Source organism: Delphinapterus leucas, chromosome 14 (genome assembly GCF_059928025.1).
Source record: "Delphinapterus leucas isolate spDelLeu-1000000601 "Yukka" chromosome 14, BTC_Dleu_Yukka2, whole genome shotgun sequence".
Taxonomy (NCBI): domain Eukaryota; kingdom Metazoa; phylum Chordata; class Mammalia; order Artiodactyla; family Monodontidae; genus Delphinapterus; species Delphinapterus leucas.
Genome location: NC_143142.1, coordinates 34,969,851 through 34,996,575, shown reverse-complemented (window position 1 = coordinate 34,996,575; position 26,725 = coordinate 34,969,851). Strand labels below are relative to the sequence as shown.

At 44.8% G+C, this 26,725-nt stretch overlaps 1 protein-coding gene across 9 annotated transcripts in view; it reads right to left on the bottom strand.

Annotated features, from left to right (window-relative positions):
* Positions 1–26,725, bottom strand: part of LPIN2 (lipin 2) — an 84,997-nt gene that overhangs the window by 28,014 nt on the left and 30,258 nt on the right. For 6 of the 9 annotated variants that reach the window (XR_002641645.3, XM_089894952.1, XM_022551260.3 and 3 more), the window contains exons 2-4: positions 11,637–11,837; positions 3,639–3,734; positions 1,086–1,387 (exon numbers count right to left, since the gene is read on the bottom strand). Coding sequence is in view for 8 of the 9 variants with exons in the window: in XM_022551259.3 (XP_022406967.1) it covers positions 1,086–1,387; positions 3,639–3,734; positions 11,637–11,837 (599 nt within the window). In the remaining variant the exon portion in view is untranslated. Of the gene's footprint in view, positions 1–1,085; positions 1,388–3,638; positions 3,735–4,346; positions 11,610–11,636; positions 11,838–26,725 lie in introns of those variants that run through there. The other 3 variants (XM_089894954.1, XM_089894955.1, XM_089894953.1) reach the window with 3 other exon arrangements.

Sequence of the window (26,725 nt, the reverse complement as noted above, 5' to 3'; positions counted from 1 at the left end):
ATCCAGATTTCAAAATTTCAGAAAACAAGTTAACAGTTTTGCCAAAAACGGATTATTCTACTACCTGATTCACTAACAGCATAATTATAACAACAACATATTAGTAAGTTTTTTTTCTTGACTTGACTATTTAAAATAAAAGCTTGGTAAATAAAACACTAGACGTCAAGGTAGAGTTTATGCTTGGTATACATTTGGTTACCTCCCCTCTTCTCCATGATGAAGAGAACCTGAATAGCAGTTAACTTTCCCAGCAAGGGGGGCACGATCTCTCCTTCCAGCAGCGAGGTGAGAGCACAGTGACAGCGTCGACCTCATAAGGCCACCCTCCCTGCACCCCAATTCAATCAGGGTGTGGACATTCAGGATCACTTGTCCAGCAGCCACCAAGGGAAAGAACCACCCTGCTGCCACACCCATGGTCCGTCCAGCGCCGGGGCCGCCACCCAGCGGAACGGGGGAAGAGAGTCTTATGAAAGTCGAGTACTGAATGAAAAAGTACATAGTTTACCCCAAACTGTTACGTTTTAAACCCCAGACAGCACTGACTTGAAAACTGTCATCTATTTTGAGTTCTTCTACTGAGCTGGTAAATAACAGTGATCAAGATTTCTCACTTCAAAACAAAAACAAAACCCTCCTTCCCCCTCAACTTACTAGGATGTTGACGATAAACTCAAAACCACCACCTTGAACTCAGGAACAGACAGACAGAGCACCAACAGCAGGGTAGGGAAACACCCCCGGCGTCGCATCTGCCCGCCAGGCACTAGGGTCAGATCTTCTATGTGACGTATGATTTCCTTGGCTTTTGGAAACTTACTGGGTAAGATGAGACACAATGCCAGTCGGCTTCAAGCGATATTTTAGTGCCACAGCAAGGTGTCTGACAGCACATTTTGTACAGTTGCAGAAAGGAAAAAAGAAAATGCCTCTCCCACTTATTCCGCGATAAACTGCCAACAGGGGAAAAACAAGTCCAAACCTCAGACTGCAGACCCAGGGGGGAAGCACCAGCACCGGCTGCAGCCGAGCTCCGCCCACAGCCCACGCCCAAGGAGACGCCACCCCCACCCCCAGCCTACCTTGCCGACTGGGCAGCCTCGTCGTCATCCGAGCTCAGCTCCACACCCACGGCGTCTTCTGCAGCAGGGGAAGCGGCCTGCTCGTCCTTCTTACTGTCCTGTTTGCATTTCTTCCTCCTTCGTTTTTTCTTTTTCACAGAACCGGGGGTGAAAACTGTCTCTGTTTCCAGAACGTGGGAGACGTCTGAACTCTGTGATGGTCTTTCACTTCCACCTGGTTTCACCAAAGGGGGGTCAATATCTGTAAAGAACTGATCTTCAGTAGGGATTGGTGAGGTGGCGAGGTAAGCAGGAAGCTCTTCCTTCGAGAGAATACGGAGAAAGAAAAGTTGTCAGTGACAAACAGTACAGTGCATCAAAACCACCACCATTTTTGGTGGATCTAAATTTCACAGCGGTAGAAAGAATACCTACCTAGTTCCCAAAGGTAAGAATGTCACACTGAGCTCAGGCGCTGCCCACCCTACCTAGATAGACCTCCACCCCCCTGCAGGGCTTAGCGTCAGCTCATGTGGGTCCACGTCGCTGAGCACAGTGGAGGAATCGACGTGCCGAGTCAGCACGGAGCACGTGGAAGCTCAGCCAATGCACTTGCTGCAGGGGTGGATGAGCTCGATGTCCATCGGTGCGAGCACGGTTCAAGGAACGGTGTTGTGGTACATCCACACTGGGGACTACCGTGCAGCCAGTTAAAAGGACAAAGTTCCACCTGGAGCTCTGACTTGGCAGGGATGCTGATGACATACAGTTAAATGACGACAGTGAGAGAAACAAAAGGTCAGTAACCGGAAGTCAGGTGGGTTCGGGTAACGTTTATCCCCCTTTAAACTGTGAGCCCCTGGAGAGAGGGACTTTTCTTCATACTCTGTAGCAGAGAGCAGCAATTCCAGGGTTGTTGAATGAATTAAATTTTTTAATTTGTAAAGAAAAGCGCATTATACTAAAGAATATCTGGTCAACTTGGTCACACATGGAATAGGAAGAAAAAGGCTGGAAAGCTGACACTCTCCAGGTTGACCTTGCTAAGCATAGTTTTAAACGGAATCATGAGAACTGATGTGAGAAGCAGGCAACAGACTCTCAGGAACCTAGTCCTCTCACTGACTGTATCTGCTGATTTATTCGGAGCCTCATCAGTGTGACAGGTTACATCAGAAATGTTTTACTCTTACGCTAACTCGCTTACTGTTTCATTCTGCCTTTTGCCTCTGTCTCTGATGAGGAAGATTTTTCTCTAGGCCAAGTAAATGCAAATAACGTAATATAAAAGCAAATAATTAAGATACTAGGAAGAATATCGGTCTGGTAGGTTCCCCTTCATAAACACTGTTTCTTTGCTGTTTACAGAAGAGTACTGACGCAGCTGGCTTCCAGGCTAAAGTAAAAACTGGTAAACAATCTCATTCTGCTATTGTTTATCTTTTCTTTGTGAATTTATGACATCAAACTGGCAGTTCATCTTCAAAACCAAAAAAGTAGCTCCGTGCCCTTAACAACTTGAAGCTTATTGTTTTTGCTGAGATTTTATTCTTTATGATGAAAGATTAACAATGCCTTCTAAGAAGTTGCTTTTTTTTTTTTTTTTTTTTTACTTTAAAAAAAATTTATTTGTTTTATTTATTTAGTTTTGGCTGCGTTGGGTCTTTGTTGCTGTACGTGGGCTTTCTCTAGTTGCGGTGCGCGGGCTCCTCAGTGCGGCAGCTTCTCTTGTTGAGGAGCACGGGGCTCTAGGCACGCCGGCTTCAGTAGTTGCGGCACGCAGGCTCAGCAGTTGTGGCTCGTGGGCTCTAGAGCGCAGGGTCGGTAGTTGTGGCGCAGGGGCTTAGTTGCTCCGCGGCATATGGGACCTTCCCGGACCAGGGATCGAACCCGTGTCCCCTGCACTGGCAGGCGGAATCTCAACCACTGCGCCCCCAGGGAAGTCCCCTTGTAAGAAGTTTTATAAAGATCCACTTTAAATCAATCAAGGACAGCTCAGGAACATTCACATCAGTGGATACGTGAGGGGAGTGGGGCAAATCGTGCTCTCTTGCTGAAAGAGGCCAAACGTGCAATAATCATTCATAAAGGGCAGAGGCCAATTAATTTAAATCTCTTGAGACTTTAATAAACTAATGCACCTGACTCTTCAAGGTTTGGGATGTAATGTCCCCAACGAAAACGTCAAAACGTGTTTCCCAAATTTAAAGGTCACACGTGTACACACGCAGACACGGCCTGAAGAGATACGCCGTGATTATTCAGGTGGAACTGAGTGTATTCAGGCCAAGGTGTAAACTGTACAGACACCACTTAATAAAGTCCCTGGAAGCTCACAAGAGGGGTAAGTGCCAAGGCCTTCAGCACACCCTGCAGCCTGGAACTCGTGCGGGGAAACTTCCTGCCCCTCCAGCTCCTTTCTGACAGCCGAGTTCTTCAACCTAAAACTAAAGCTTGTCTAACCAGCAACAATCGTCCGCACAACTCACCAGGAAAACTAAACGTTCTGTTCTGGGATGTGCACCGTGGGCCTGAACACAACGTGTGAAGTGGATGTGACCCACCAGAACTTACATATTCCTCTTCGGTCTCCTCCACAAAGAAAGCCTCCCCATTGTCACCCAATTTCATGTGAAGATCCACTGCATCGCCATTGATTTCTATGTCAATCTAAGAGGAGAAACAAAGTGTGACTTGGCATTAAGAGTCTGTCATTCAAGCTCAACTAAGCCTAGATTCTGGGCTCTCAGGCCAAACGCAGTACTGAGGCTCCCAGGGTGACGGCCCCAGAGAGACCCCGCCTCCTGCCCCACGTCCCACCCTTACACCACCAGACTGAAAGTAAACGTTCCATCACCTACTTTCACGACAAATTTTAAAAATATATTTAATTTCTCAAATGTCATAAAATGGGGGAAATGTCATCGTCAACACACACTTGAGCCCCTTTGGAGGTTACAGCACAGCCAGGCCTCACCGTGCGAGGCTCAGATCAGCAGAAATCTCAGTTACCATAGTATGCTGACTGCGTAACTGCAGGAGAGGCACACGTTTCACCACCAGCTCTTCCATCCACAGGTCACCACAGCCGTCCTGCGGTGTCCGCAGGGGGTTGGCTCCAGGACCCTCCTCAGATACTCACATCCACTCATGCCCAAGTCCCTAACATATAAAAGGCTGTAGCATTTGCATATAACCTCCACACATCCTCCTGTGTACTTTAAATCATCTCTAGATTACTTATAATACCTAATACAACATAAATGTTATGTAAATACTTGCCAGCATGCAGCAAATTCAAGTTTTGCTTTGGGAATTTCCTGGAAAAATTTTTTTCCAAATATTTTTGATCCGAGGTTGGGTGAATCCTTGGATGCAGAACCCATGGATACAGAAGAGCGACTGCACGTACATAAGAGATGCCCATCGTGATCAGTAACTCATCACGTCACTTTTTCAAAGTCTGTCGGTGACCAGTCCCAGCACATCTGTTACTCAGCTCAGGCACAGGCGGCAAAGCATGCGGTTGTGTTGCCTCCTGGTCTCCCAGTGACAAAGCCAGTTGACATTTTATAAAATGGATAATTGAAAGAGGCAACTGGCCAAGATCAGAGAGCAGTAAACAAGCAAACAGTACTAGGGCTGGAAGTAAAATCAAACTGAACGTCAGCAGTTATAGAAGAAAGAGCCGACCTTGCGATCAGGAGACTCAGGATGAGCTGCCAGAGGAACCTGGAGGTGAGTTTATACCAGAAAGGAGGAACATGGCTGAGACAAAAGGATGAAGACCCACAGGAAGGGACACAGGCAGAAACCTGCAGGCTGAAGCAACTCCCAGAGATGCTTCATGACATGCGAATTTCAAAGGATGAAAAGCTAGAAGCTGATGTAGACTTAGAAAGGAGTAGGACAATTTACCAAGACAAAGAAAAGATGCTTGTTCCATAGCGTGTTACATCAAGAAGGTAAGCCCTGTTCAAACTACTCCTGACGAGTTTTGTACAAAGAAATTTAGTTCTCATTGTTTCTAATGTTTTAAATTGCAGTGCACCAAACACTATTTTACTATTTTTCATTTTCTTATATATTTATAACTGATAGTAGGAGTTTTTAAAAGTTTTGACCAAAGCTTACAGAGGTCGTGGAAGAATCCTAATTTCCCTCATCGACTAAGCTTCCTTTTGCAGGGCTTCAGCTTGCCCATTTTTATGGTCTGTACTACTATACAAAGTGAGGAATGTTTGTTTTTACACACACACACACACATATACATATATATATATATATACACATACACATATCAGGTACTACCGTATCACTTAAAAATAATGTAACTGCTTATCTGTAAGCTGTGAATAAATACTCTTAAATAGTTTACAAAAATAAATACCAACTTTCAAAACTCTTATGGATAACTTGTAAACTCTGGTTTTAGACTGTTCAGGGGATATAAAGATGAACACACAAAGGCATAATATAGACAGAAGTAGAACAGTCCATAACCTCAGTGTCCTTAGCTCTGCATGGCCCTCGTGGTGCGAACAACTGTAGAGTCTGCTGGGTGTGTCCCAAGGAAGACCAACGACCGCTTCTGACCAGAGACTGAGCCCCGGTTCACGTCCAGTCATGGAAGGCAGCTCCATCTTCCCAGGAGCCACGGAATGATGGGATAAGTAACATCATATTAAAAAATATTAGTTGACATATGCTGTCAGTGCTTGTTTTGAAAATTCTACGTATGAATAACATAACCACGTTGAAGGGAAGAAGAAGAAAACTAAGTAACTTTGAAAAACGGTATGTTGACTACAGAATTCTAAGTCCGAAGACAAAAAGAACTATAAACAAATATTGTACTGTAGTTAGTAATTTTTTTTAAATCACAGACATGGGTCAGCGATTCTGAAACTACTTTATGTGTATTCTAGTACTGAACAAATACGTAAATATACTGTAGGTAATGAGAAGCATGTTTCTCACCGTCAGAGGAAGAAGCTACAAATATGGAGACAAGGAAGAACCCTGTGGCGATCGGCTGGAGAGGGAGGAATCACTGTGAACTCCCGATTTTCACAGACGGACGCAGATGCAGGTGTGGGCACGTGTATGTATATACATACATGGACTTTCTAGCTCTGCTGGCTGAGAGGGCCTACAAGCAATTACACCTCAGGCTAATGAGCACACCCAGTGACCACGTCTTTGTTTCCAGATACTGTTCTCCAGTAACAGGAACCAAGGCTCCTTGGAGAAATAAAAATAATTCTGGGGCCGAGGCAGGGAAAGTAGAGTCTCCTGGAATATCTTATGGTGCCAGAGAGTAAGGAAGTGCTCAAAAAATGATGGGAGCGTTTCGAAAGGACTCAACTGGAAGGGGCATCCAACAGCCAAATCTGGGACAATCTTAGCAACTACAGAAATAATGACTATAACCCACAGGGTAAAATTAATATCCATGAGTCCATACTGATCTAATTAAATAACTGAATAATTAAGTAAATAAGAGAAGAAAAGCTCTTGGACAAAGTACAATTTCAATTAATAATTGGAGCAGGAAGAATGGAAATAGAAAGTCACCATTTGGGCAACACCACAGCAACAGCCACCGCAAAGTCCACCGTGTAAGCTAAAATTCACGGTGGAAGCACGACAAGAAACAGGGTGTGCGCACAGTCTCAAAGCCTCTTCCCACAGGTAAACTCACAGCCAAGAAACCTCGCAGACACCATTCATCAAGTGATCAGAGTTAACGTCACCAGTAAGGAGACAGCAGCAGGGCGGGGCTCCTCAGCCGAGGCACCAGGAAGGGCACACCCCCGCGCGGTGTTATTCTCACCAAAAGGAGAAAACACCGGACAAATTCACACTGAGGGACAATCTACACTGTAACTGTTCTGTACTCTTCAGAAGTCAAGGTCATATGGAAAGACCTTGACAGAAGTCAAGGCCATATGTTAGAGAAGACAGGGTGAGAGCAACACGGGATCCCGAAACAGAAGACAGTAGTGGAAAAACTGGTGAAATCGTAATAAGGTCTTTTGCTAATGGTTTATACTGATGTTAATTTCCTGGTTCTAATAATTGTAACTATGGTTTCGTGAAACGTGAACATTAGGGGAAGAGGTTGGGTGAAGGATATATGGAAACTTTTAAAACTGCATTTGCAATTTGTCTGTACATCTAAAATTAACATAAGCTAAAAAAATGTGAAAATCATAAAAAACAAAGACTGAGGAACTGTCACGGAGTGGAGGAGACTAAGAAGACAGGACAACGAAACACTCCGTATCTTGATGGTGGTGATGGTTTCATGGGTGCACACATATGTTTAAACTTACCAAATATATCCTTTGAATATGTGCAGTTTATTGTGTGTTAATTATAAAATAAAGCTGTAAAAAAAAAAGGATAACACTATAAAAGGAAATCAGAAAAGCAGGCAACTAAGAATTGAATACAAAGTAAGTTTAAAATCCTATACTAAAAAATCCCTATGTAATTTCAGAAATGTTAATAAAATGATTATTTTACAAAAAACTCATTTTTCTTCTACTTTTTAAAAGAAAGGGCTGCATGAAGCAGTTTCCACAGGACAAACACTAACCCTAACTCCTAACCCAGCCAGCCTTCTTAGTGCTTTCTATTACTGGGAACATTTACTGCTAAAAAAGTTGCGTATGGCATGAACTCCTAACTCTTCTAAAACAAAGTACTGCCAGAAATTCCCAGGCTAAAGAAAAACACGCTTTCAGATAAGTGTTTAAGCTTTTTCTTCATAATAAACTAGTTGAAGTCACATAGCATCTCGTGTCATCTAAGGTTTCTAAAGCAGCTGTAATAATAGCAGCTTCTTCCACAATCATAGGAAGAATGTTTCTAACTGAAAAAGTTATGTGGGAACAGAAAAAGTAATGAAAAAAATTTTTTTCCTGGACTATAGGCAAGAAGATAGGGAAAAACTAAATTCACTCTGTAATGCCAGATTTCAAGTTTCTCAGGATGACTTAATTACATTTTTTCAACTAGAAGTTAGACATATAAAATAATTTAAATAGCCATGTTTGCTGACTTGCTGTTGTATAAAAATTTAAAGTTAAACAGTACAAATGAAACATTTAAAGTTATTTTACCTTTAATAAAAAATAAAAGATTCAAACTAATATCGTCCTTCAAAATTTTCACCTTTGCAGGTTACCCATTTATCTAATGTAGCTGGGAAAACGGAATGACGCTTCTTTAGGATGCAAATTCAAAGTCTGTTTTAAAACTATTTTAGCAAAGTTAACCCTTTGGTTTATATTTATAGCCCGTATTTTTAGGGATCAAATACGACATTTCTTAATACGACTACTTTAGTCTTTTGATTTGACTCTAAATGGAGTTTGGTTCTCTCCAAAAATTAAACCTAATATCAAATTGTGCCAATATGGGGCATACTTAAAGGAATGTGTATGCCATGAGTTCTTTAGGTCACAAAGGAAAAATACTAAAAATATTCTGAGATGGCACCAAGTTGGAATAAATGCTTCCCGAGGTGACGACTGTAAAGAGGACACTCATTTTGATGTTACTACTTCTGGTAAACTGGTTTCTAAAACACTCATTTCCATATAGTCATACTTCCTACACTGTGCCTTAATTTTGCTCAACATATGTGACAGATGTTGAAACAGAACTGATTTTGAGAAATGCTGGCTGTAGCAGACACTCGTCTTGGCAGGCCATCCTTTGGGTAAGAATGTCTCTGGTCTCCTTTGGGGATCTCGTCTCCTGGATTCCAGACCATCTATTTCCGGTGCAGCTGCAGAGCATGGCAGTGGGGCTGCTGCCCAGGCCAGTCAGTATATTCCACCCCCACCTACAGTGACTAGTTCCCGAGACACGCGACCCCAGGCTGACAGGGCGGCTAACACTGGTCCTTCTGTAGGCAGGAGACGCTGTCTTCCCTCTGGGAAGTCAGTGGAAGTCAGCCTGAAGATACTGGCAGCCATCTTGCATGAGACAGACAGACACAAAAGGAAGCAGAGCTGAGAGGTGAGGGGAGACAGTCCTGTCAACACCTTCAGAGGCTCTAAGTAAAGCCCTGACTCATTCAAATACTCGCGTACTTTACTTACACAAGCCAATTTAATTCCTTTTTTGCCTAAGCTAGTGTGCGGTGGATTCTTGTCATCCACAATGGAAACTGTCCTAATACACTGGGTTATTTAACTTTGGTAAGTAATTAAATCATCAGTTGTGTTAAATCAACAAAATATTTAAAAATATCAAGTGCAGGTTTACCTTCTGAAATTCAACTCCTGAGTTATGAAATATACAGGGAGTATTGTGTTCTATCAAACAAGAACATAGCAATGGCAGTGGGAAAATTATTATATTGCTTCTTTCTAACCAGGGGTTTTAAGGTGGTTATGATTTCAAGTCCACTTCATAGGTGTCCCCATATTTGAAAACTGGGTTCTTAATTTAAAGTCAATGGACAGCTTTCCCTAATCCAGAATGACCTAAAATAACACCAACAGTTCGTCCAAGTTGCCAGAGTGTCTCAGGGCAGACACGGTTTTGGCTTTACTGTCACAGGAGTGCTACGCTTTGGTTCAAATAGCCAAATTTCCTCCCAAATATATCCTCTGGGTCTCTGGGCTACCAAGGGAAAGAACTTTTCTCTTTTCCTGGGTCTCACTGGATAGACTTCTACTAAAAGTGAAGGGTTTGACAAGATATTGCGCACAATGATTTGCGTAGCCTCACACAGAAACTGTCTACTTTCTTAATTAGAAGCATACAGCATGCAGAAAGAGAGCTCTTATCTGCCCAGTCGCATTTACAGATGCACAAATGCTTATATACATCAGCCTGCGGGTTCCAGTTTGAAGGCCAGAAGACTTATCCAATCTGCTGATCAAAAACCCAGGTCATAGATGGGAAAGGGGCGGCGGGGTGGGGAAGGCTTGTAAGCCATTTTACAAATAGATCCTGGCACAATTAATGGGACGTTTCAGTGCATAAACAGTTTGTTGCTGATGCTTCCAAAGCAGATACAGTCTAAAGTACTACAGGTTAGTGTTACCAGAAGAAAGAAAAAATTCTGGAGAAGCTGAACTGTGGCTGAACACTGTTTTGCAATGGAAAGTTTCCAACTCACTCAGTACATCACCACTGCTTTTGGTTTCCGAAGTGACTCTGAACAGAGGCCAGACCACACAAGCCCTGCCACCCTGAAACATGGCTCTCCAGTCACTTTCAAAATAACATAAGTTCAATTAAAATAGAGGGAAATTTCTATTTTAAAGAATAAGATCAGGGACTTCCCTGGTGGCCCGGTGGTTAAGAATCCGCCTGCCAATGCAGGGGACACAGGTTCGAGCGCTGGTCTGGGAAGATCCCACATGCCGTGGAGCAACTAAGCCCGTGCACCAGAACTACTGAGGCTGCGCTCTAGAGCCTGCGCGCCACAACTACTGAAACCTGCGCGCCACAACTACTGAAGCCTGCGCACCTAGAGTCTGTGCTCTGCAGTAAGAGAAGCCATCGCAATGAGAAGCCTGCACACTGCAACGAAGAATAGCCCCCGCTCGCTGCAACTAGAGAAAGCGCGCGCACAGCACCGAAGGCCCAACGCAGCCGAAAAAAAAAAAAAAAGAATAGGATCAGCTATGTTATTAGCTGAAATCTGAAAACAGATGTTTTCAACTTAGGACAATGGTCCTCTAACACATACTTCTGTGCTACAAAATGGTGTGGATTCTTTCATTGCGCTTGAAAATCCTGACAACATCTCCTTATGCTGCTTAAGTAGATACTGTGGGACAGGAGTAGAAAGAAAAATACTACTATGTACATGCCAAGTTTACTGTTAGCTCAGCTTTTTCTAACATGATTGATATCAGATCAGATATACTAACAGACTTTCCAAGTGCTCCATAACCTGAAGGAAAGAGGATGTAAAAAAAAAAAAACAAAAAAAACCAAACCCAACACAAATACCTTCCTTCTGAAAGAATCTTCCCTAAAAGAAATAAAAGCCTGTGGATTTTCATTTCAGTCAGATTTGGGAATTTGCCTGGTATTTACAATAAACTTTAGATTACAAGTAAGATTTTACAGATTTGTCAAAATAAACGCACAAATTTGGCATTAACGTATTTCATTTAGACACAGGTACTCTTGAGCGTGCCTATCTATTCCATTCACAACTGGTCTGAAGGCATTACATTAAATATTTTAAAGTGCTGTAAAAGGTAGAGGAACTTTTTCTAAATACACCTGATTTCCCCATTTACAATTCTAGTTTCTGTTTTGATCTTCTGAGTTGCAACATATAGGATTATTAAGATGATGTTCACCTCTTTTTCCCCCTAGACTTCCTGTAGTAGGGCTTTTTGAATTTAGAAGCAACTTCAAAAACAGTACTAAAGACGGACTTCCCATACCGCTGTCTTCAAAAGCATACAGGTTTTCAAAACAGAAACACACACACAGAGGTCCCGAGAGCTCACAGGAACGATTTACTCTGCCCCACCCCCACCCCGGGCGTCTCATCCTCCTGGAGGACAGGAGGCCCGCACTCACCACTTTCTCTTTGGACCGCAGGACGCCCAGCTTCCCGAAGCGCACGTGGAAGGGCGAGCACTGGTAGGAGCCGTCCTGCTGCCGCACCACCACGACATCGATGCAGCCAGACAGTGTGGCCTGGTTAATGCCCTTGTAGAGCTCCTTTACAGTGACAATCACCTGCCCGGCCAGCTGCCCCACGTAATTCATGGTTTGAGACTATAAAAGACAAGAAAAAAAGCGGATGAGATGTTAACGCTGAGTTTGTGGGTCTAATGACAGCGACAGAGAAAAAACCGCAGGGCCTAAAACTACATGGCTCGTCCGTACTCCAGACTATGATTAGCCCTGCACACGCTGGGCCCCTGCGACTCAGGCTAATGCGGCCGCTCCACACTTCCACGCGTCGGCAGCCCCACACCGTCCGTCCGCCTTGCTGCTGACAGGCAGCCCAGCCGGGCATGCAGAAGTCCCCTTTCCCTTTCCAGCATCGCAGATCGGGCCTGCTGCCACTAGGCGTTCCCCCCAAAGTTCAGAACCCACAGAGACACCCCAAACAGCCCCGACTGCCACACGGCCCTCCTGCCCAAGACAACTGGGGACCTGGGGAAAGTGCATCCACTCCGACCAAGCAGCTAAGCAGAGAAGTGACTGAAGATCACCCCTTCACCCCCAAGAGGAACCTGAAATCACGCCGCTCCTGTTGGAAGGTAAGTGAGAGATGGGTTTTCTACGGGATTAATCGACTATGGTTCAGAGACACGCTAGATTAAACAAACAAACTGGTGAGCTAGGCCGGGTCTAACCAATTTATAACAGTACTTTGAAGGAAAATCCCTTCAGTGCTTCAACACAACTCACTAGAACATATATTCATGTCCCGCAAAGTTCAAAGCACAGAAAAGGGTTTTAATCTTGGACCTTAACTGCAACGCACTATTCAAATCAGGATCACCAGACTGTAAAGGGTCCTCCAGAAAGGGTCAAAAAGGCGGCAAGGGTACCCGACCGGGGCGCAGGGCCACCACACGCTTCATCTGGCCACAGGATGGGGGGCTGTGCCCCCAACTCTTCATTCGTTAGGAAAAAATAGCCACACTTTAGTCCTAGGGCTGTCAAATTTTATTCCCAGTTATCCATACGACCACAGTTCTCTCATTAGACACTGGCTCTCCTGGCACAACTCAGCACAACTCAGTGTTAAAGCACAACTGAGCACAACTCATTCTCCTGAGGACAGGAGGGATGCAGATGGAACCAGAGACCCCCCACAGCTCTGCTCATCCGGAAGCCGACTTCCACCCAACCAGAGACCCGACAGCCTATTCTGCAGGGTATTCACCATAAGCACGGCTGTCTTTCTAAACCCAGATCAAAAGCCTTTGAGCTACCTGGAGTTCAAAGTTACGTGCTCAGAAAAGTCCCCAGAGAGCACATTCTACGCTGTCAGGTAAGTCCAAAGCTGAACTAGAAGAATGCCATCCACGGGACAACCCAGGGACCTGCCAGCACCCCTGCTGCAGAAAAACCCACCGCTCTTCACAGGAGAGCCAGCACCCACGGGCAGTGCCCGGATTTCCTGCTCTTGTACCCAGTAATCAAGGCCCATCAGTTTAATGCCATGGAGCAGAGCCACAATAACTTTACCCCGGAAAACGTTTTGAATATTTTAAAGCTAATGCTACCAAGGCTCCAAAATGCACTTACAGAAGGAGCTGGCTTTGAGGATGTAAACCAGCTGCAAAACGTACCAATAAACAGCAGAATACAGCGGCAGGCGCCCTTTATGAGGTAAATTCTAAAACAGTTACAAGTTGGTATGATTTCAGGTCTACAATAATTGATTTGAACTCTATAGTAAGGCCAAATTAAGCACGTATCAAGCGCTCAATAATGATTTCTTAAATATTCATGGGACGAATGGTCAAACGAACCATCAACAAAAGAGAATAAAAAAGAAACGTGCGGTAGTGTTTTATCAGAACATTCGTATTACATCTCATATTCTAAAAATTAACCTTGTATTGTGATAATTGTGGATTCACATACATGTAGTTGTAACTAATAATACAAAGAGATCCCATGTATACTTTACCCAGTTTCCCCCAATGGTAACATCTGGCAAAATTCTAGTGCAGTAGCTCAATTGGGTATCAACTCTGACTCAGTTAAGATTCAGAACATTTCCATCGTCACAAAGACCTGTCCTATTGGCCTTTTATAGTCACACACACACCTACTTGCCTTCTGTCTGCCCTCCCCCCTTAATCCCTGGCAACCACTAATCTGTTCTTCATTTCTGAGATTTTTGCCATTTTTAAGGAAGTTATACAAATGGAATCACACGGTATCTAACCTTTTGGGACTGCCTTTTCCCACTCATATTTCTATGGAGATTCATCCAGGTTGGTGCATGTATCAACAGTTTGTTCCTCTTTATTGATGCCTAGTACTTCATGGTGTGGCTATACCACAGTTTAACCATTCACTTGTGAGGAACAGTTGAGCTATTTCAGATTTTTTGGCTATCACAAAGAAAACTGCTATAAGCATTCATGTACAGGTTTTTGTGTGAAAATAAGTTTTCAGTTGACTAGGGTAAAATGCCCAGGAATGTGACTGCTGGGCTGAATGGGAATCGCATGCTTAGTTTTTAAAGACACTGCCACCAGAGTTGCTGTACCATTCTCCACTCCGGCCAGCAATGTCTGAGAGATACAGTGTCTCTGCATCCCTGGCCAGCACTTGGCATTGTCACTATTTTTTATTATAGCCATGATGACAGGTATGTGGTGATACTGGTTTTAATTTGCATTTACCTAATGGCTAATGATGCGGAAAATTAAATTTTGTTTTATAAAAGAGCACTACAACTAACTTAGAGGAAAAGGGAATAAACATCTTTTTGTTCCTTATTTTTGGGGTCACGGTGTACCATTTTTATATGTTAAGAATGTCTCCAAAAACAGAAGTGAAATGAAATTTGGTCCTAAGTAGTTCATCTTTTCACTCTCTTTTAGTATTTTTCAGTGACCTAGAACAGCGCATCGGAATTTTTATATTCTGTAAGTAACGTGTTCACAACACCCTTTCTGCCTGTCACAGCAAACAGCACCCACGCAATCAATCTTCGTATTATGCTTGACTGATGATGGCAGCAAGTTTAAAATGAGTTTTGTTACAAATCTAAAAAAAAATTCCTAACAAATTATATAGGCCTTTTCTTAAAAGAAACTGAAAAATGACAACTTAAGCATCTACATTCAGCCATAAACAACAGTCTTATAAACTAAATGTGTCATAAGCTTACATCAATTAGAGGACAGAATCCATAATTAAGTGTAACTACATCTATTCGAGATGATTTTAATTACCATGGTCAAAGGATATGCCGCTATACAAGGAAGTCTATCGTGTAAATGCCAGTTGCTAAATGTAGAAAAACACAGGCTGTCAAATCACTGGTTTTCTCTCAGCAGATATAAAACAACCCTGTTCATATCACGAAGGCTGGGAAAACAAAGTAAAGGGAGGCCTGGTGCCTCCACAGCGGGGACGAGGGGCACCCCATCCAGGCTGGAGAAAGAGCTGGGTAAACAGCTTCCTCTTTAAGCCAAATCTTGCACGTAACTCTTTACTTCTACACACCCAGCCCAGCCGGAGCCACGATAGAGCCCAGTGAGAAAAGAGTCAGGCCCCTGACACCAGTCTGTCCCCGTCAACACCTAGGGAAGCGGGACTCTGAACAGGGGCAGAAAAGACAGAGGATGAAGTAACCCACTCACATGTGGGGGACACCCCCACTGAAGACACTGGCTTTTGAAATAAAGATTTAAAAATACAGCAAAATAATATACATCGTAAACTATTCGTCACATTTTATGATGAGTGAATGATGAGGAAAAAAAAAAGAGGGGGAAATGAATTCAAGAACAGAGTGACAGAAGACACATGAAAATTCAGAGACAAGACAAAGACAGCAACTAATGTAAAGATGCACACACAGAAGGAGCAACGTGTGCCTGAAGGATGCCCACAGAGCCGCATCCTTGTCCCCAGGCTCAAAGGCACAAAGGAAAATATTAAAATGCACTTACTGATTCTCAGAACTGGAAAAATTTATCCAGTCCTGTCTTTCAACAAATACCAAAAACACTTTTATCACATCTCTGAAATACGGTAATGTTAACAATGATCACAATTTTTTGAGACCTCACTATGTACCAAATTCTCAAGCTTATACATGCATTATCATCTCAGGACCACTTTATAGGTGGTTACAGGTATATGTTTAAGATAATGAAACTGAGGCTTGGAAAGGTTAAGTACTGTTATGGACTGAGTGTGCACCCCCCCCCCCAAATTCCTATGTTGAAGCCCTAACCCCTCGTGTGACAGTATTTGGAGGTGGGATGTCTGGGAGGTAATTAGGCTTAGACAAGATCATGAGGGTGGGGCCGCATGATGAGATCGATGCCCTTAATAAAGAGAGGGGGAGGGGCTTCCCTGGTGGCGCAGTGGTTGAGAGTCCGCCTGCCGATGCAGGGGACACGGGTTCGTGCCCCAGTCCGGGAAGATCCCACATGCCGTGGAGCAGCTGGGCCCATGAACCATGGCCGCTGAGCCTGCGCGTCCGGAGCCTGTGCTCCGCAACGGGAGAGGCCACAGCAGTGAGAGGCCCGCGTACCGCAAAAAAATAAAATAAATAAAGAGAGGGGGAGACAAGAGCATGGTCCTCACCACGTGGGGACACAGTGAGAAGGCGGCTGTCTGCAAGCCAGGGAGAGGGCCCTCACTGGGAACTGAATTGGCCAGTACCTTGATCTTGGTCTTCCCCACCTCCAAAACTGTGAGAAATAAGTCCTTGTTGTTTAAACCACCCAGGCTGTGGCATTTTGTACAGCAGCCTGAGCTGCTGAAGCAAGCATCTTCTGAAGCGCCATATGCTACCCTGCTTTGCAATTCTGGGACTCTTCAGTAGACAGAGACTCGCCCCTTTCACGAGGAGGCTCATCCCAATACCAGACAGACAGCCCTGGTTACCAGGTCCACCAGAAATCCCACTGCATATGCACCACCCTCTTCTAAAGGACACCACCACACACCAAAGAGTTGACTGTACAACCCAAGTGGCTGTCACCTATACTGAGATAAGCGTTCTTAGTCCTTAAAATAGCTGAAATGACTGGGTTTACTTTCACTTTTATGACAAACTAGAGAACTGACTTCCTTTAAATGGAAGATCCCAAACTAGACACTATGGCACAGGCAGGCCTGACCAATGCCCAATCCACTCAGTGCACAGTGTATGTCTGGGGCCAGGCTTACATGCTGAGAGTACAACGCACACGAGCCGGCTAACATGTTGGGAGCTCCCAAGACGGGAGGCACTTACAGATCACTAAACTGACGACGGAAAGAATCAGTAGACAGTAACCGACTAAAATACTTAATAGAGGCCAAATGGCCCTTCACACACAAAAGTCAACAGACCAAACAGTCCTTCATGCATGAAATTCAGTGGTGCCCACTATCAGACTTTTACCAAACATTTTAAAGTAAACATACACTAGTATCTGGAATAGACGGGCAGCTTTCAAGATTCAATTATTTACCAAAGGTTTAAAGGTTTGCTTAGCAGCTTTTCCTGAGCATCAGAGAAACTAAAGTCAATCATCATGATATGCAGGAGAAATGTATAAATGGAATGCGTCAGTAAGTGGGTTCAAATAAACCCCCTCCGACAAAAACTGCCCCCAAACTATTTACAGGGGACATGTTCAATCAAAAATCACTTTTATTAGGGAAGAGTAACCACAGAGACATAGGTAGCTATTAAAATATTATGATTTCTAAATTGTTATCAATACAAAAATGGATACATTGTTAACCACGCTTATATATAATCAAAGTCTGTTTCGTAGTAAGTTTTAAGTTTACCTTCTTAATGCTGGGTACTACTAGTTACTACCACTAACAAACACAACTACAGCTGTTACATGTCCATCACATGTCAAGTGCTAACCTGTACATTATCTCATATAATCTTCAGAACCACCCAGGACTTTGGTATCAATATTCCCATTATACAGGAGGGAAGGGAGGCTCAGAATTGTCCAAGGTCGCTGCACTTGGTGGTAAAGCCGATATTCAAACTCAAGTCTGATACTGGAGCCTATGTCCTTAACTGCATCTCTAAGTGACAGAAATGTTCTAAGCAATGATGATAAAAGCCTTGATATCCCCAGATATCTTGCTGCTTTCAGCAACAGGAGCATTATTTTCACATAATGCTACTTGGTTGGCCACAAAAATGTGAAGTGATTATTACAGGGTCCAAAAAAGCCACACCCACCCTCCTGCCTCCCTGCAGGGTTGGCCACCACCCGCTGCTGGACCCCCACAAAGTGGGCGTCCTGAGAGATCACGAGGGACAGAGAAGAACAGCTTTTATCAAAGAACTTGCCCTCAACATTCCAACCGTCTGCTCACAGAATGTGCTACGAGGGAACAGAACCTTCTAGAAACTTCAGGAAACAAACACTAGCATACGTGACCTAGCACCATCTGGCTCCTACCTATGCTCCAGGCAACCAAGCTTACATTCTGCATTTGAGTAGCACTTATCCTTCAAGAACTTTCTCAAACATACCTCACTTGACCTTCAAAGGGAGTCTCGAAATTTCATATGCCGGCCTCCCCCCACACCCCCCCACCGCAAGATCTGCAGTCACTTCCCCGAAGGTGCCGCTTCTCCTGGCTGCACCCCCGGAGGGCAGGGGCCCAGGGGACTTGCCTGTCCCCCGGGGGCTTAACTCAGTCAAGACACATCCCAGGGCCCAGGAGACGCCCTGGGGACAGGTTCCCACAGAGACTCAAGGCAACACCTCTCCGTTTTGTTTTGTCTCTTTCACCATCAGAGCAGAATGCCAATGTGTTTAATTTTTCTTATTTTATAGTAGCTGCCTTTAATTCTTGCTTTATAAAATCAGAACAGGAAACAGCAGCACCAGGAATGTCCCTCGCCCTCAACGAGGAGAGGCCCTCAGGCTCAGGGCCCCACAAACAGACGGTCCGTGAGCCCCTCGGACCTTCTGGAGCCCCAGGTCCCTGAGAAACGCCGCTGGCCGTGCACCCACATGCACTGCCCCCAGTGTCCTGTCCAGGGCACGGGGTCAGGGCCCCGCAGGGCAGGGGGCTCTGCCATCCCCAGACCACAAGGCCCCGTGCGCGAGTCCACAGACCAACAGCCAGGGTGCCCCGGCAGTTCTCCATATGGCCTTCCTGTCGGGATGGAAAAGGAGGGCTGTGAAAGCCTTATCCAGGAAAGGCCCCTCAAAGGAATACCTCTGCTGACTGAATTTAGAAACAATCACGCAGGGCTGCGTGACTCCTTCGAGGAAAACACAACAGAGGATGTGTAATCCACCTATCAAAACAGCCATCATCCCAGGCTGTGTCTGGGACGATTTTCTTAAGAGTCAAGCAAAACTGAGTACCTGCTTCTTGCCAGGCACCACAGTAAGTCCCTACGATATAAAACTCTGCCCTCTTTCCCGCAGAAGTCCTGGGCCTAACAAGAGAAAGAGGCATAAATACTGTCTTAATGTACATAATACCTTGTGATCACGCTATTTTGGCGACTTAGGAAGACTAGACAAAGGGAGAAGAAAACCTGCATGGGAGAGTCAAGAAAGGCTTCAGGAAGCAGAACATATTTGTATTTGTTCTAGGGGCGAAAATGGCAGGGTTTATCAGGCCAAACAAAGGCGGTTCCTGGAGGACAGGGACTGGGGAGGGTATGTGGAGCCTGAGGCAAAGGTGAGATGATGCAAGGCCTTGGACTCACCCTCAGGGCATCTGGGCAAGCAGCCAGGAGCAGGCAGTGGCAAGGGGGTGGGGAGGACGAACTGGGGAAGAGGAGGCTAGAGGTAGAGACCACCTCGGAAGCTCTTACAACCAATGCCAGCAAGAGACAGCACAGCTCCAAGAGCAGAAGAGGCAGAGAGGGGACTGAGGCAGCAGGGCTGTTCTGGGAGGGAAGGGAGAGGATGGTCAGGATCAAGCCACAAGTTCTAGGCGGAGCTAGAAACACATCTGGCACCTAGCTGGGATTCAGCAAATATTGTTTAAATGAGTGAAGAAATCAACTTAGGGAAGCAAAAAAGGCAGATTTGGTGGGGAACTTCCCAGTAAGGCTGAACTTCAAGAATTTTACTTACTATACTGGTTCAAAATGTTTCGTACATGAAAATCATCCTGAACAGTTTTTAAAAGCGCAAATTTTCTTGAATTTTAAAAAAAAGTTTAGGGCTTCCCTGGTGGCGCAGAGGATGAGGGTCCGCCTGCCGATGCAGGGGACGCGGGTTCGTGCCCCGGTCCAGGAAGATCCCACATGCCGCGGAGTGGCTGGGCCCGTGAGCCATGGCCGCTGAGCCTGCGCGTCCGGAGCCTGTGCTCCCCAACAGGAGAGGCCACAACAGTGAGAGGCCCGCAGACCGCAAAAAAGAAAAAGAAAAAAAAAAAAGTTTAATAATTGATTATGAAGATGAGCCAGATTAGGGAAGCAGAGCTCCATGTAAAAGAGCCCCTCTGATAAAATTCCATGCCTATTCTTGCTGCTTCCAAAATCACTCTGGTAAAAAGGACACTGCAAAGGCTTAAAGCCTTGGGTGCTGGGAAGACGGGAGTTCTGGAACTCTTCCTGAGCTGGCACCTGGACTTCTGCTCAATGGGCTCACTTCTCTATGAGCTCACCACACTATCTACAAAGTAGGTGAACAATTATCTCGGGCTGAGTAATGTTCAACACAGGGAAGACACTTTGCCACCACAGCAATATATGTCCTTTCCTGAGGTGAGGCCTAAGTTTTATCAACTATTTGCTCCAGGTTTTCAACAGATACAACTAAAGGAAGAACGTAAGTGTCACCTATTTCATCTTCAAAAACCATCAGTTCCCCGCCCTCCACCACAGTCCCCGGTCCAATAACTTTCAAGACAACCCTTCAAAATCCAACACCAGTTTTCTTCTCCAACCATCAACTACTTTGGCTGTCGATCTAATATTTTATTTGAGGAGCAAGGATGTTTCAGGCTTCTTGGATGAGAAGGAGGTGGGAACAAATAAAGCCTGTCCACAACAGACTGTGAACACCCAGAGCACAATGGAAAAGAAGGTCAGAAAGAGATGGGCAAGGACGGTCAGGAAGAAAGCAGGAGGCGGCACAGGGCTGGGTGGGCCCAGGGCGGCCGCCCTCCCCACACAGCATGGCCCACGTGGTCACTGTCCATCCCACCTCCGGACCCTCGGTTCTGACCAAGGAAGGAGAAGTGTCGCCGCTTCGCCGTCGCCCCAGAGCCTGGCACGGTGCCTTGCAGGAGGAAGTCCTTAAGGAACATTTCTGGATCAAGGAATGGATGGAGCGGTGAACGCAAGGTCTGGTGAACAGAGCAGCAAGGAGGAGGAACACACACTATGTGCTGCACTGTAACCTAATGAGAGAAGTCAGAGGCAGATGGAGAGACTGTGTGTGTATTTTTAAATGTATATGTATGTAACGTACGTATACATTTTTAAAAAATGCCAACAGTGGAGGCCAACCCGACGTTCCGACATCAATGCTCAGATATTCAGAACTTAATGCTTTTCTCCAGATGCTCCTGAAGATCTCACCAAAAAAACCTGGATAAATCTAGTCTACGTGGGTGACAGTTAAGAATGACACCCGCCTCCGATTGGTAAATCTAAAAATATCCCTGTGAGAACAAAGGACATCCGTGCAGGTTGCTGTGCAGAGCACTGAGCAGCCCGCAGCCAGCCGCTGTGGCGGATGAGTCTGGGCCTGGGGGGAAGTCAGGGGCCGGGGCAAGACGGTCACGAAAAACAGATGACACAGGACACACTTAGGTCATCGTTATCTACCAGCCAGTCTACTTACAGGAAAACGCCCAACATCACAAGGCACAGCCTTCACAGTAAAAGGCTGGTCGCAATAGTTTCATTTTCCTAAAGCTCAGCAACGTACCTGGACGTTCATTTTCTTCAACAGAACTGTAACAGAGCAAGGGGAGCTAAATGCTCAATCTGACGCCTACCTTTAGATGTCACTACACAGAATAAAATGTGTGGCAAGCAGCACACGAGGAGGAGGCCCCAAGGACTTTCCTCAACCCTCACATCACTCCCATGACCAAATCTGCTCCAAACCTGGAGTCAGCTCTATGAAACTCAACGGTTCTCATCCCTGCATTACTCTTCACCGCTTTTCCCTTCAGTTCCCAAACGGCAGAGTAACGAAGCTTTTGGCAATTTAGTTCTTAGCTCTTCTTGTCATGGTGTAAAATATGCCCAGTTCTAATCTACCTGTACCTGAGGTGACAGATCAGAATGTTAGAGGGAACTTAATTAACCTCACCAGAGACTAGAGAGAAACGTGGAAGTAAAATCATTAAATTGTACTGAGTTTAAGACTCTGTTTATAATTAATCATGAAAGACATTAGTCAACCTTTGTGTAATGGTTATACCTATCAGCACATAAAAACTAGCTAAATGTTCAAGCCAACTCTGCTACGAAATGCAATTTTAAGATCTCAAATAGCGGTACCTTGAACTTATCAAGACAGATTTTTAAAAATGAGGTGTACTTTACCTGGAGTAAAATTAACCCTTTCATAGTTTTAACCATGCAACCACGTAACAATCACCAAAATCAAGATAATAAGACACAGAACTAGACTGCCGTCCCAAATGCCACTATGCCCTTTTGTAGTCTATCCTTTTTCCTCATCCCAAGCCAACCACTGACCTGTTCTCTGTCCCGATAGTCTTGCCTTTTCCAGAATGCCTTATCAATGGAGCCAGAGTACGTACCCTTTGGAATATGGCTTCTTTCACTTAGCATCATGCATTTGAGATTAACCAATATTCTTGCAGGTATCAGCAACTTGTTCCTTGGTGTTGTTAAGTAGTATCCCACTGTATGGATGTCCCAAAGTTTGTTTATCCATCCACCAGTTGATAGACACCTGGGTTGTTTCCAGTTTGGGGAGACTACAAATGAAGCTACTAAAAATACCTGTGCACAGGCTTTGGTGTGAACATAGCTTCACTTCATTTGGGTAAATACTTAGGAGTAGTATTGTTTTAAAGGTGTCTTCAGTGCACTCAGAGGAGTTTGCTATTAAGATAAATCCCTCCTTAAATCATTGTACAAAATGGTAATAATTTAACTGTTTTATGAGCTTGGATTTTCATATATGCGAGTTTCTTAAAATAGGTCCACTTATACTGGTGACAATTCAAACTCTTCATTTACTCACGTCCTAACATTTGAAACTATGTGCAGCCTTGAGAAACCACCTGTAACCTAAGCTACAATTCAGTACTCTTCCGTGGGGCAGTGATGGGGTAAACGCCATTGTACACACCTCATCTCACTGAATCCTCCCGGTTAGGTGAGGTAATGTTAGCTTAGATGCATTGAACAAGCAAGAAAACTGGGGCTCAGAGAAAACAGGCAACATACCAGGAGTCAGGCGGTTACACAGTGACAAGCACAAACAAAAGCTCAGATATGCCTGCCTCAAACGCCCGGGCTCTTTCTGTATCCTGGGGCCACAAGCTCCTAAACACACCAATGCCAAGTTTTTGTAATTTTCAGGGCTACGAATGAGGAGGAATTTCATAAGTGCTTTTAGAAGGCCACGATTCTGCCGCATGCTACCACACACGAAAAATGTTAACGCTTTTCATTAGGAGTAGCCTTCAAGATGTGATTACATAATGATCATAAATGTATGTTTTAAGGAACATGTCCTCATCCTAAACTTTCTTGGATAAGAGCTTGTGGCTAACCTATTTTGGTGGTGATCACTGATAACTATAAGCAACTGAAAATAAAACAGGAAATCTGACTGGCTCACTTTCACATATGAAAGGCACACAATCTTAGCAAGTTTCTATATAAACCATACATATGTAGTATTTTCAGTGATAACTATCACTTTAGTCCAGACATTGGCAGGATACAATTTCCTTTGAAACATATGACTTTAGTTGAAGTTCTTTCCATTTACTCACTGACCTAGAAGTCAGGAATTGACATCAGGACTCTTTTGCAGCTGAAATTACAGCTGTGAGATGGCAACAAATGGACATATTCTTGGAGTTTGCAGGTCTACAGAAAGACATGTTAAACTTAATCCATCTCCCTCTCATGCCCTCAAAGAACCTTAGTTAATATCACAGATAAATTAAGTTCAAATTTTCAACTTGTCCCAATGTGTTAATTCCCTGGGTTGAAAGGCTCTTCACTTGCATCACATGGTACCTGGTTAAGCTCAGGTAGAAACAAGCCAGATGAACGATCCAGTAGGATTTGAAGGCCACTCACTGCAACTACTTTAACTAACGTCACAGCTGCTAACCTGACAAGCACGTGGAGGCCTAAAGTTCCCAAACCAAACATCCTCCACAACCAAGGCTGAAGGGCTTATCCTCTTGAGGTCTGATAAGAGAAAATACCTGCTTTCGAAAGCAAGCTACACTTTAGGGAAAAAAAAAAAAATGCATACTGCCTTATCGAAAAGAAAAGCAAGGATTAAGATAAATTTGGTTTTAGTGAAATTTAGGGCAACTGGTGTGTCACTTGTTTGCATGGACTGTGTGTTTATTAATATACACACGGCCTTCCTCTGCATTCAAACCACTAAACTTTCCCCCTCAGGTGTGCTCAGTTTCTCTGAAAAAGTTTTGTAAGAATGCTAGCCATGAAACTGGATGGGTTTCTACTCCACTACAAAGACCTGGGGACTTTTACTCCTAGGGGGCTGAGATCCCTTAGTTACAAGGGCTAAGAAGGACATAAAAATTCTTTTCAGGACTTCCCTGGTGGCACAGTGGTTAAGAATCTGCCTGCCAATGCAGGGGACACGGGTTCGAGCCCTGGTCCAGGAGGATTCCACATGCCGCAGAGCAACTAAGCCCGTGCGCCACAACTACTGAGCCTGCACTCTAGAGCCCACGAGCCACAACTACTGAGCCCGCGTGCTTCAACTACTGAAGCCGCGCGCCTACAGCCCAGGCTCCACAACAAGAGAAGCCACCGCAACGAGAAGCTTGCGCACTGCAACAAAGAGTAGCCCCCGCTGGATGCAACCAGAGAAAACCTGCGCGCAGCAATGAAGACCCAAAACAGCCAAATATAAAAATAAATAAATAAAATTTAAAAAATAAATAAGTAATTCTTTTCAGTGTCAGAAGAAGTGACGACTAAGCCAGAATGGAAAATGATGATTCACCGAGTCGGAGACTGTCCATCAGTAGTGAGTACTCAAAGCCACAAGAGCCTTTGGGTCCAGATTCGTATCCCCAAGTCTGAGTAATCCCAACACCTGGGAAGCTTCTAAAAATACAGTTTCCTAGAAGGAAGGCTAACATGAACCCTGTGGTGTTGGACAGGCATCGGAAGTCTCCATGGACGGATGGACAAGTACAGACGTGCTTACACCTGGGCTAGAACACGTGTTTAATATCCCTACTCCCTCTGCCACGATCGAGAATCAAGGACACTAGAAGCAGCATGCACACCTAGAGCCCAGATCCTAGTTTCTAAATACCATCCTCCAGGGACTTCCCTGGCAGTCCAGTGGTTAAGACTCCGTGCTTCCACTCACTGTAGGGGGCCTGGGTTCGGTCCCTGGTCGGGGAACTAAGATCCCGCATGCCACATGGCATGGCCAAAAAAAAATTTTTTTAAATAAATAAATAAATACCATCCTCCAGTAAAAGGTCCCAGGGCTGGGACATCTCATGGTGCCAGAAAGTAGGAATCCGGTGCTCAAAATCAAAGGATTAGGGGCATTTTAAAGGAACACAGAAGCCAATGTGAAAGAGTGCCCAGAACCATCTGAGCAACAAAATAAGGACAGATTATAACCTACAGAATATTCTTGAGGCCACACTGATATAAATCAAAAAAGAAGTAGGGAGAAGGGACAGATTTCTCTCAAAGATGAATTCCAATGAATAAAGAATGAGGGAAATAAAAGACCACTGTTAGAACACTACAGTACCTGTGGCAGACATAGGATGTTAAAAATAGAGGATGAAAGTTTGAAGAGAAACAAGGTATTTGTATATTCTCAAGTTATCTTCCCCAAGATATAAACTCCTTGCCAAAGGAAAAAGTAACTTCACAGGAGAGAAATCTGGCAGAGGCCGCCTTAATATTAAGTAGGGAAACTCCCCAGTAACAAGAGAACCAACACCAGGGACCCCTCATGATTCACTGACAAGAGCACATCACCGCTGTGCTGTTCCTGCCACAAACACACGCCCTCCATCTCATCAGGAGACACCACAGACAAACTCCAGCTGAGGGGAGCTCCACAGAGTAACTGACCAGCACTCACCTCAGCAGTTTACGTCACAAAAGGGAAGACTGAGGGCGGTCAGTGACTGGAAGATGACAGACGTGACCAACTACACGCAGATCCAGGCTGGGTCCTCCAACAGAAAAGGCCTGTAGCAGGGAAATCTGAACACAGTCTGCAGTTTCAAAGACAAAACAATTCCCGGGCTCCACTGCCTCCCCAGTTCTGACTGTCTGTCTGGGAAATCTATATTATACACTTAAAGCTCAGCAGGGGCTCTGGTGACCGTCCAACTCAGGAATCACCGAGGAGGCCTGAGGAATCCCGATGGCCAGGCCACCCCAAGTGACAGGGACAAGTGACCCCAAATGGCAGCTTGTCAAGCTGTGTCTGATGACCGTAGGCAAGTGCGTCAGCGTTCAGGGAGGGACAGAACCCAGGGGTGTGCCTGTCCTGTCCCGCCTCCCTTGAAGGAATGACATTTCCAACGTAATTGCAATCTTCTGAGTGTCTATTACGGTTACGGTTATGACTTCATGCTTTGTTAGAACGTAAAACAAAGATGACCAAAGGTTTTTACAATCTCAGCTACTGCCCCTTGACCTGACTGAATGCAGCCTCTCTACGCGCAGGTCAAGTGGAGTTCAGCCGCATCTCAGCAAGTGACTGACACTCTAGAGATAACACAGCTCCCCTCCAGCCTTCCCGGAACTGGCTTCAGGCACGTTT